The sequence below is a fragment of the Dysidea avara genome, chromosome 8 (assembly GCF_963678975.1).
Source record: "Dysidea avara chromosome 8, odDysAvar1.4, whole genome shotgun sequence".
Taxonomy (NCBI): domain Eukaryota; kingdom Metazoa; phylum Porifera; class Demospongiae; order Dictyoceratida; family Dysideidae; genus Dysidea; species Dysidea avara.
The window spans coordinates 698,667-711,506 of NC_089279.1; the positions used below are offsets into that span (position 1 = coordinate 698,667).

Consider the following 12,840-nt stretch of genomic DNA (forward strand, 5'->3'; position numbering starts at 1 on the left):
CTCTTCACTGTGACTTATCATGTTCTGAATCTCTACAGCGACATATTTGTAGCCGAACTCTCTACAGGATGACCTGCTTGTAGCTGAATTGTCTATAAGAGTAACTGTTTGTAGCTGAACTTCCTACAGAATAACTTGCAATGTAATATAATTCTATAATGGAGTAAGTTACAAATGTAGCTGAATGCTCTATTAGGGTGACTGTTCTATTAGAGTATCTCGATCTCGCATATGCTACATGTAGTTGGCTTTGGAATCATAACTCAGTGGTTTATAATCCGATTCTTCTGTACCACTGCAAGGACTTTCTATGATAATTATTCCAACTACACATCGATTTTTAGCTCAATACTCTAAGCGGTTTGCCTGGTAGACGTGAAAACTAATAATTTTTTTATTCATAAAATCGATCGCGTAATTGTGACACAGGTTGGGTTTTGTGTCATATCTCGATGGCGTTTAACTGGATTCCTTTCAAACCAAACAAAGGCACTCCTACGATAGTTACTCCATCTACATAGCAATTTTCAGCTCATTCCTTCAAGTGGGTTACCCTGTGGGCGTGACAGACCTTCGACCTTATATTACGCAAATAATTGGTCATAACTCCGTGAATGTTAATCGGATTCCCACTAAACGTGGTACTGAGATTCGCATTAATGTGCCCTTTACGTGTGCCAAATTTCAGCCCAATTGGAGCACACATTCATGTTTTATGGCAGATTTTGCGAAGTGTGCAAAAGAAGTAGAAGAAAAAACAAAGAAAGAAAAACAAACTTGTATCTCGGAAATGGCTGGAGTGATGTTCTTCAAATTTGGAATGTGGACTCCCCTACCTAGCCGGCACGTCTGTAGCAAATTTGGTTTCAATCGGATAAGGGATCATGGAGCTACAAAGGTGTGAAAATCACGTTTTCTTTCTTCCTGTTAATATACTCACGGTGTAGCGCGCCGACTTCTTGGACTGCACTATATGAAGTGTTATCTTTGTGATCATTATTGTTGTGTTCAGCTGCAAAATTTACACCCTTACGTATATCCTAGCTCCATACATTTTCTCTACTACAGATCCATGTGATGATTGTGTAATGAACTCCACATGTGTACCACACACACCTCTTGATTGTGGTGTAGACTGTGTGTGTCCTGTTGGGTACAATGGAACTAACTGTGAAGTGTTTATTGGATACTGTGATCCTAATCCTTGTATGAATGGTGGAGATTGTATGGAGGTAACTGACAACTTTACATGTTCATGTCCTCCTCCACTAACAGGAAGGTTGTGTGAAGTTGATCCAGTCAATCAGTGCTTACCCCAACCAGGACCTTGTGTGAATGGTATTTGTAGTGACTTTTTCGATTTCTATAACTGTTCATGTTATGATGGTTATACTGGCATTAACTGTGAGACTAATATTGATAATTGTGTTAACATAACTTGTATGAATGGTGGAAGTTGTATAGATGGTAATAACACCTTTACCTGTAACTGTATTAGTCCTTGGACTGGAGATGTTTGTGATGTTGATGGTATTGACAATTGTACTGGTGTTGATTGTATTAATGGAAATTGTGTTGATCTGGTCAATGACTTTATGTGTCAGTGTGATCAAGGATATGAGGGTAGATATTGTGAGGTCAACATTGATGATTGTGATCCTGATCCTTGTTTAAATGGATCGTGCGTAGATCAAGTTAACAACTTTACCTGTCAATGTAGTCCAGGTTATGAGGGTAGAGTGTGTACTGATGAAACTAATGAATGTGATCCAAATCCTTGTGAGAATCTAGCAACTTGTAATGATTTGTTTCTTGGCTATAATTGTACCTGTCGACAAGACTTTATTGGACAGAACTGCAGTGAAAGATTTAATAATTGTATACCTTTTCCATGTCAGAATGGTGCAACTTGTATAGATGGATTTGCCAGTTATTTTTGTGATTGTCCTGAAGGTGTTACTGGTGAAGATTGTGAGACAATAATAGACCAGTGTGATCCTGATAATCCTTGTATGAATAATGGAACATGTACTACTGAAGGTCCTAATAACTACACATGTACTTGTCCAACTGGTTACACTTCTAGAAATTGTTCACAACTAATAGACTATTGTGATGGAGTGTTGTGTATGAATAATGGAACTTGTATAAATATTCCATTGATGGGTAATTACTCATGTATGTGTAGTGATGGGTTTACTGGACGTAATTGTGAAAGTGAAATTAATGACTGTAGTCGTGATCCTTGTGTAAATGGAGACTGTATGGATCTAAATAGTGGTTATAGATGTGACTGTGATCCAGGATTTACTGGACAACTTTGTGATCAAGAAATCAATGAGTGTATGTCTGATCCTTGTGTAAATGGAACCTGCAGAGACCAACTTAATGGCTTCATGTGTGACTGTGATCTAGGATTTACTGGACAACTTTGTGATCAAGAAATCAATGAGTGTATGTCTGATCCTTGTGTAAATGGAACCTGCATAGACCAACTTAATGGCTTCATGTGTGACTGTGATCCAGGATTTACTGGACAACTTTGTGATCAAGAAATCAATGAGTGTATGTCTGATCCTTGTGTAAATGGAACCTGCAGAGACCAACTTAATGGCTTCATGTGTGACTGTGATCCAGGATTTTCTGGACAACTTTGTGATCAAGAAATCAATGATTGTATGTCTGATCCTTGTGTAAATGGAACCTGCATAGACCAACTTAATGGCTTCATGTGTGACTGTGATCCAGGATTTACTGGACAACTTTGTGATCAAGAAATCAATGATTGTATGTCTGATCCTTGTGTAAATGGAACCTGCATAGACCAACTTAATGGCTTCATGTGTGACTGTGATCCAGGGTTTACTGGACAACTTTGTGATCAAGAAATCAATGAGTGTATGTCTGATCCTTGTGTAAACGGAACCTGCAGAGACCAACTAAATGGCTTCATGTGTGACTGTGATCTAGGATTTACTGGACAACTTTGTGATCAAGAAATCAATGAGTGTATGTCTGATCCTTGTGTAAATGGAACATGCAGAGATCAACTAAATGGCTTCATATGCGACTGCGATCCAGGATTTACTGGACAACTTTGTGATCAAGAAATCAATGAATGTATGTCTGATCCTTGTGTAAATGGAACTTGCAGAGATCAACTTAATGGCTTCATGTGCAACTGTGATCCAGGGTTTACTGGACAACTTTGTGATCAAGAAATCAATGAGTGTATGTCTGGTCCTTGTGTAAATGGAACTTGCAGAGATCAACTTAATGGCTTCATGTGTGACTGTGATCCAGGGTTTACTGGACAACTTTGTGATCAAGAAGTCAATGAGTGTATGTCTGATCCTTGTGTAAATGGAACTTGCAGAGATCAACTAAATGGCTTCATGTGCGACTGTGATCCAGGATTTACTGGACAACTTTGTGATCAAGAAATCAATGAGTGTATGTCTGATCCTTGTGTAAATGGAACTTGCAGAGATCAACTTAATGGCTTCATGTGCGACTGTGATCCAGGGTTTACTGGACAACTTTGTGATCAAGAAATCAATGAGTGTATGTCTGATCCTTGTGTAAATGGAACTTGCAGAGATCAACTTAATGGCTTCATGTGCAACTGTGATCCAGGGTTTACTGGACAACTTTGTGATCAAGAAATCAATGAGTGTATGTCTGGTCCTTGTGTAAATGGAACTTGCAGAGATCAACTTAATGGCTTCATGTGTGACTGTGATCCAGGGTTTACTGGACAACTTTGTGATCAAGAAGTCAATGAGTGTATGTCTGATCCTTGTGTAAATGGAACCTGCATAGACCAACTTAATGGCTTCATGTGTGACTGTGATCCAGGATTTACTGGACAACTTTGTGATCAAGAAGTCAATGAGTGTATGTCTGATCCTTGTGTAAATGGAACCTGCAGAGATCAACTAAATGGCTTCATGTGCGACTGTGATCCAGGGTTTACTGGACAACTTTGTGATCAAGAAATCAATGAGTGTATGTCTGGTCCTTGTGTAAATGGAACTTGCAGAGATCAACTTAATGGCTTCATGTGTGACTGTGATCCAGGATTTACTGGACAACTTTGTGATCAAGAAATCAATGAATGTATGTCTGATCCTTGTGTAAATGGAACTTGCAGAGATCAACTTAATGGCTTCATGTGTGACTGTGATCCAGGGCTTACTGGACAACTTTGTGATCAAGAAATCAATGAGTGTATGTCTGATCCTTGTGTAAATGGAACTTGCAGAGATCAACTTAATGGCTTTATGTGTGACTGTGATCCAGGGTTTACTGGACAACTTTGTGATCAAGAAATCAATGAGTGTATGTCTGGTCCTTGTGTAAATGGAACCTGCAGAGACCAACTTAATGGCTTCATGTGTGACTGTGATCCAGGATTTACTGGACAACTCTGCAACACACCTTTAGGTGACTGCACCATCGATCAAGATTGTAACAGTGGATTTTTTTGCCAAAAGACTTGCCCCACAGATGCTTATAACATACACAAATCTTTGCTGTCTTCAGAAGTTACTCTGACTGGAAATTCTTATGTATCAATATCACCAAGTCGATATCCAACATTCACTGCAAACTTGGCAATTGTTGCAAGACTATCACAAACTGTTAATAATAATGGATACTTATTGTTCTATGGCACATCAGATAGGTTGAGAAATCTTGCAGTATACATACACAGTAACTCAACAGTAACCACCCTTACATTCTATTACACTGATAACACTGGTGATTTGAAATTTAGACGTATCAGGTTTAGTCCATCACTTGCTGATGGAAACGAACACTGTTTAGTAATAAATGTCAATCAAACACAGTTCACTGTGTACATTGATGGTACATCAGCTGGCTTCAGGGAGATTAGCTCACCTGACTTTACATATGGGGTAAGTCTGTATAATACAAGCATGCTAGTTGAAGAATTTTAGCACAAATATAAGTTTGTCAGTTTTACAGTTAATAAGTAATGTGAATGGTATAGAACTTGTTGAAATCTAAACATTCACCAAGCCCGTCACCAAAATTAATCAAGCTTAAAGGTAAATTAAACAGGATGATGTGTATGTGTGTGCCCCTGGCAAGGGAGATTAGATTTGTTTAGAGGTCATAATCAATCAATCAATACCTAATTAAAATTCGTAGCTATCTCACTCCTCCTTTTTTTGGTTCGTCAGTTTTACTCTATATAGATATGACAATATAATTCATAGGCATAAAGTGTATAGCTGGTATGTCGTAAAGCTGTGTTTTCTGAAAAGTGATAAAGATATTAAAAATTAGGTTCAGGTACTATATTACCTACTGTAAAATCTATGTTAACTGCCTTGTACCAAAGTGTATATGCATTGAGTTGTGTTTTAACAGGTTAGTGCTTATACTCCTGCTCGTCTTATTGTTGGTGGCAGAATACCAGGACTGTATCGCTTTGCTGGCACTATCAGATCTGTGGCGGCATTTGAAGGTCTCCTGACCGATCCACAAATTGATGTGTTGTGCTCCTCAGCTCTTTACAACTTGCAAGGAACCTGTACATCATTCCTGTCAGACTATGCCACTTGTCCTCGTCCAGTAATGGAACCATCAAGTCTCTGTGCTTCCACCCTCAGCAGGTAATGGCACTTATTAAATATAATTATGATGCACTTTTAAGTAAAGTACTACCCAGTTAGGCTTTCACACATAAAATATCAAACAGTACTGTAGTACTGTTTAAGTAGGGATCTTCCAAAAATGATACATGCTGCCTAAAATTCTGCATCCTAGAAAATCTTGCATGACAAAAAATCACCTTTATGGAATAATATCAGTCCATCCAATATAGCATAAAAATCAAGAAAACACTTACAAGCAGTCGGATATATAATTTTTTTTAAATCACCAAAACTGATTTTTTTTACCTGCCTACCTGCCTGCCTGCCTGGCCGGCCGGCCTGCCTGCCTGCCTGCCTGCCTGCCTGCCTGCCTGCCTGCCTGCCTGCCTGCCTGCCTGCCTGCCTGCCTGCCTGCCTGCCTGCCTGCCTGCCTGCCTGCCTGCCTGCCTGCCTGCCTGCCTGCCTGCCTGCCTGCCTGCCTGCCTGCCTGCCTGCCTGCCTGCCTGCCTGCCTGCCTGCCTGCCTGCCTGCCTGCCTGCCTGCCTGCCTGCCTGCCTGCCTGCCTGCCTGCCTGCCTGCCTGCCAAATGGTGACAAATCACAAATAATTCCATTCCTACTATCTAAAAATATATATAGATACTTCTGATAGTTAAATCAAGTGTTCCTGGTCATTAAATAACATGTATCATTGTCCAAATTCTTAGTTTTAATCATTCCATTACCTGAACAAATCACCTCAATTGTAAGTAAATAATTGTTGTCCCACACATTGTGAAATCACTGCATGATCTGATAAAATTATCCATATCTCCTAGCAGAAAGAAGCTTTGGATGTAAAACTTCACAGAAAGAAGGCTTAATAGTTGCTTTATCCAAATGTGCCTAATAATTGTTTTTTAAATGCTGAAATTTTCAATTGCAAGTTTTGCATGTGCAGAAAAGGATGGTTTTCCAAAATTGGGTCACCAGTGGGATGTGCCTTTTGGGGTTCTGACAAGTGTGTATCTGCACCCTGTCTTTCCTTTCATCTTCTGGTCTTCTTCCTTCTTCTGGCAATGGAGCCATATTGAGGTGTTAACACTTTCCTTGAGCAGCATAGTAAGAGACTGCAAACCTATTTAAGTGCTTACCCTCAGTAGATACCTGTAACTTCACGATAGGACACCTATTAATGTGATTTGGGGTTGATTAGTAATGATCAAGCACTGCCTGAGACCACACCTCTTAACAATCTATTTACTCAACCATGATGATGACACACCCCATCATTATTGGTCTAGCTGTATTCATAATAATAGCACAATGAAAATATGCCACACCCCCGTTAGGTGAAAGGCTGACTTGAGATACTCTAATACAGCAGTCACCCTAATGGAACAGTGATGCATGTATAACTGTATGCTATAACAAAAAACGAAATAAACTAGTAAATTAAAAATTAAGTTAAACAAAATCATTTTAACATGCCGATGTAACCCACTGAGATAATACTATCATTCATCTCTTGTTTCACTACTTTTTATTACTTGGATCCCCTACTTCATTTTTTAAATTAATAATTTTTAACATACTAGTTTATATTCAGTATGAAATTTTCAGTGCTGATATGTGAGTCAATTGAGTCAAACCTATAACATAGCCACAGTAGAAATATCTCAACTACAGCTGCAGCCAAGAATGTTATTCTGTGAAATTTTAAGACAATAAATTATGATCATATAGCCATACAGCTTTCCAATTATCACATAGTGATTTAGTTTGCCATACATTTAGTCCCAATAGTAGGAGTGCAATTAATCCCAAATCGCACTGGTAGTTTCTGTAATAGCACTGTTACTCCAACAGTATGGTGTGATTCTATTGGAACCAAATTGATGACTAGTGTTGTCATAGTGATAGATGCCAATAGCATAGCATCAGTGTAGTTGTTTAGCAACGGTTGTTAGGTAACTGTTACTAAGGTAAATGTCATTTTGTGCCATGGTTGCTAAGTGTGAATAGTCTTTTGCCATGGTTTAATTGTCAAATTCTTGTTGCTTAGTAATGGTTGCTAGTGGTCACTATGTGATTAATAGACAATCATAAATATTTTCATGCAATTATGGACTCATAACAGTTGAAATTGTACTCAAATGCATGTAATTATCTACCATAATTTTTTTTTTTTTTTGCTGTAAAATAATTCGTATGCAAGACTTGTATGACAATTTGTTGTGCGAAAGTTTTTACATAAGCTTGAAATACTCTGATAGAGCAGTCCAGAGTAACATAAATCATACAAAAAAATAGTTGTATGAAAATTCTTATCATGAAAATAAAGCCAATTACAGTATACTAATCCACAAGTTAAACTGTTATAGCGGGCATGCCCTTGAGTGAACGGGAACAGGGATAATTGTCTCTCATGCACTATTGCGCAGTTAGGTGATGTAATCATGTACTTTCAGAATGCCAATAACAAGCATTATAGACGATTCTTTGAAGTGATAATAGTAGAGAAACAGTAAGGAGAGGGATTGTATAGGTTGGAGTGGTGTGTTGCTATGATCTCTAATCAAACTTAAAATTCCTTAACCTTGTAATACAATAAACATCACTAACCTGTTTACAGTTGAAGCGATTATCTCTAACTCTAGTTTTCCAGCATTTGAGCAAGTGCACATGCGCTTACAGGCTTGAGGTCACTTTTTCGAGGTATACAAAAGTAGAAAAAAGTAGCAAAACAAGGGAGGTCACCTACGCCTGCAGATATACTAGTCAACATTTAATCCCTAATTCAGTCTATACCCAAGACCAAGACTGAATTAGGGATTATATGTTCACTAGTATAATTATCTGCAGGTGTAGGTGACCTCCCTTGTTTCCCTACTTTTCTATGATTCCTAATCAAACTTAAAATTCCTAATTTTTCCTTAAACTTGTTTGTTAACTTTTTTGTAACATTATTATGACTGGTGAACCCACGCATGCTGCATCAAAAGGAAGGATGGCATCAGAATTAATGTTTTCGTCTGAACGTGCACCCCAACTATCAAATACTGCTTCGAAAGTGCAGTGGCCATTACACTTTGCTTTCAGCTATGTTCAGCCCATTACACAACACTACAAACACAAAAAGTAGAAAAACTGCCTCTGCAATCAATCCAGTCACCACAAAAATACAGCAATTTGTGCTCCTAACTATCAGTTACTGCCTCAAAAGTACATTACGCTTCACTTTCAGCTAGGTTCAGCCCATTACACAGCATTACAAAATAAGAACAGTGAATCAACACTTTGGGCTGTGTTAGCAAAAAGAAGTGGGACACAAAGGAGGACAAGGTAAGTCCATGATGCGTGTGTTGTGCATACTGTGGTATGCCCAAAGGCACATCTTGGGACGAAGCGATGTCTAACAGTGAAAAAATCAAGCCCATGGCCTTAGCCGTTATCGAGTTATGCTTGCCGGAAGGCATCAGGCAGGCAGGCAGTTAGTCAGTAAAAAATTCCATTGAATGTTTTTTTAGTTTTGCAACAATTGATTGGAAGCCTTTAAGATTGCACTGAAGGCACTTTTGGGCTTGGTTTTACCTAGCCAATACTACCAAGGTACCAGGATGGTATTGTGAAGCTGGTTTTGGGTGATTTTTTGGCCAGAAAAACCCAAATCTCCATGATCCCTAATATACAGTACTACTGTACTGTATGATTGTAAACAGTGATAGCCTGTAAAGTTGTGAAATTTCACGTTTGGTTTCACTTAGATCAATTGTTGTACTTTAAAGTTATATCATGGCTTTGTGGTTGCTCTTGTGTAAACAGCAACTCAATAGTTGAATTCTTTGTTCTATGGCGAGTAATTTGATATATAGTTTTATAGGATTATATGGTATGGTGTGTAAGTTATAATGGTTTAGAAGCAGTAGATTGGAGCCTCTACAAATTTGGCGGTAAGGGGGTTTAAGTACAGATGATTGGCACCAAGCTACCTAAAAATAAAACAGCAGCTCACACAATATGTATACATGTTCTTCGCAAAAGCTTGACCAACAGTTGCATGCTCACATATAACAATTGTAATGTAATACGCATAATATGCTGTCACACTAGGTGTAACCCACAGTCAGCCTGTTTACCTGACATCAATGATGAGTATCAGTGTCAACCAGCACAAGATAGTGAGTCACCATCAGATACATCAAGTGTATTAGTAACATGGTAATTGTGTAGCTTGTGAAACTGATGATGACTGCTTGTCCAACCAGTTTTGTGGGGTCAGGGAATATCCTGCCTACCCCAGTAACTATTTTCCACGGAATGATGAACAGCCAGCTGGAGCCATGATCATACTAGTCAGCAGGGACACATCTTTTAATGGATCAGTAATAATCCATAAGCCAGCTGATGATCACCCTGAGGTGATGACAGATATCACCATATTTGCTATAGTACAACAAACTGCTGACAATGATGGATATGTGGTTGCTAAAGGTGTCAATGATCAGTTTAGAGATTTTGGGTTGTACCTACGTTCCACTAAACAACAAGTTTGGGTACCATACCGTACAGTTGGTGGATCACGTGACATCATCATATTTGATGATGTACTACTGGACAACTCTACATTCCAATCCATTGCTGTAGTAGTGGACAGTGTTAACAACAGATGTGTACTGTACATTGATGGTGCTGTGGAGCGCAGCAAGTCACTGATAGGACGACCTGAGTTTAATCCTGGAGTAAGTTGATGACCTCATAGTAACATACCATACATACTTTACCACGCCAAATCATTATGTATAAAAATTAGTCAAAAATTGCCCAACACTTCATAACACTGACTATATACTAATGTTAAGTACCAAATTCTAACACTGTAGATATACACACTGCTGCTATTTTTATAAGCCTACCAGTGTGTAAAGTGCCATCATTGATGATTTGCATGTAATTTTTGCAGTATAACACACTCTATGTTGGAGGCCGTCCAGGGACAAGGAGGTTTCGCTTTGATGGAATAATCAGATACTTGGTAGCTCAGGACACAGTGTTGTCACATGACGAGATATCCAAGATGCACAATGACATGTTTGGGATCACCACCTCTACTACAATTGGTATGGTCAACTATTGTACTAACTACAGTGTAGCTGGTCTAGAGTGTCAACTGGGAGATAACACTGACTTCAGGTTAGTACAGTTATTATATGTACAGTAAAATTATGTACAATGTACAATAAACACATGAGGTATTGTCCTATCCACCAAGTGTTGTATTCAGATCATACACAACTAAGCAATTTAAAGCAGATCATAGAACATCAGTTCTGTAATAAGCACTATTACAACAGTCACTGCATTCACCAGTCAGTATAGATATATGATGCCCCAAGCTTTATCTTTATTAGCTATTGTTGGAAAGTTAGAAACCAGTCATTAAAACTTTGAGCCATCTATGCTTATGTGTATGTGCTGCCTCATACGCACACCTTTGAAAGTCGAACGTAGGAGGGTACTATAGGCGAAATCCTGGGTGAGCTTAAATATCACAATAGCAGTGATGCACATGCACACACACAACACACAACACACACATGCACACCTAAACACACGTAGGAATACTGGCATGGTAATCACAAGGTTTCAGTCTTGGGCATGTGAACAACACCAGCTTTGCAAATGAAAAAAGTATGGAGACATCATGATTGGACTGTATTGTGATACTGTTTGCCACTAACCATATATATAGTCAGAAAACTGCAAAGTGAATGTATGCAGTGTAGACTAGATAAGCAGTAAATCAGCTCCCAGGGTAGTGCACAGACTTGTACACCATTTTTCATATAAATCAATGTGAGATGTGTAAAAGTTGTCATTAAGCCAGCAAGTTTTGCCAGTCTCTTATGAGACTGGCAGATATATTTATCGGGGTGGGAAGGTTGAATTGTCTATATATACTGGTTTCACTATCATGTGTCAGATAATAAATCTAGTGATATGTGTATGCAAGCCACTCCATACGTTATATCTGTACACAAAGCTACCACACACCACACACGTGACCAGCTAACCACAGCTATACAATTGTGTACACTTATCACATTCCTCCACAGGTGTGGCTCTAGTGCAGCATGTATCCCAGCAGTAGAACAAGATGTTGTGTTACCAACAGCTAGCATGGCCTTTGCAATATCAGACATTATTGGACACTGTAACTCATATTGTGACTGTCCTGATGTGTACCAGCCTGTGTGTGGAGGAGATGGACAGACCTATACTAATAGGTGCTTTGCCATGTGTGCTGGAGTAGAGGTAACCACTACTGTTATTTGTTGTGACTAGTGTTCCACCGATAATATGATCGGTATCATATCGGAGCCGATATTGGGCTTTCAGTATCGGTATTTAGGTATTCCGATATCTGATTAATAACCACTCGTGCCAATCATCATAATCATAACTATCATCATAAATGCTATGCTAGCAAAACGTGAGGTATAAAAAGTTGGAAATAGTGTTGAGTATTATTCAGAAATTGCTTTGTTAAACATTGAGCAACTGTTACTTACTATGTTTGCATGAAAAAGATCGAAATATTCTAATAGAACAGTCACTGCACAATAAAATAACTAACTTGAGAGGTGTGTAAATTGTATGGCAATTATCGGTATCGGTATCTGTATCTGTGAAAATTTATTGCTAGGTATCGGTATTGGATCGGTAGGTATTTTTCTGTATCGGTGGAACCCTTGTTGTGACATCATATGATGTCATCTCATACAACAGGTGTTAGATGATACTGGACCATGTACCATGACTTATGGTGACTTGTATGCTGAAGTGTTCCCTACCACTTAACCTGCCCATAAATCAAATAATTAACACTAATGACATGACTCTTTGGCTGATACACACTAACACAAGTATAATATAAATATTAATTTTAGGCCAAAAGCATTTTACTGTATTTATTTGTATATTTATTATCAGTGTAATGTATTGTGTACAGACGTGTTTATAGAGAATGTGTGGGGCAATTGGAAATGGTGGAAATGGAAACCAGAAACAGTAAAACCTTCATATACATATATGGCTTTAATCCTTCTGTTGGAGAGGAACAATCGAAGCCAAATAGCAAAAAATGATGACTGTTGAACTGTGTGTGGTATCCCACAAAATACCACTGATGTACTGGTCTCACTGCAAACCAAACATTGCTGCATGTTGAGCAT

The 12,840-nt window shown here is 38.6% G+C and overlaps 1 protein-coding gene across 1 annotated transcript; it reads left to right on the plus strand.

The window, feature by feature from the left end:
• Positions 1–1,088: 1,088 nt before the first annotated feature.
• Positions 1,089–12,618, plus strand: LOC136263603 (neurogenic locus notch homolog protein 1-like). The gene is made up of 7 exons (XM_066058228.1): positions 1,089–4,922; positions 5,401–5,645; positions 9,719–9,786; positions 9,839–10,347; positions 10,569–10,798; positions 11,722–11,920; positions 12,395–12,618. Exons 1-7 carry the CDS (start codon positions 1,089–1,091, stop codon positions 12,464–12,466), a joined length of 5,157 nt encoding a protein of 1,718 aa, XP_065914300.1. The 3' UTR covers positions 12,467–12,618.
• Positions 12,619–12,840: the final 222 nt, after the last annotated feature.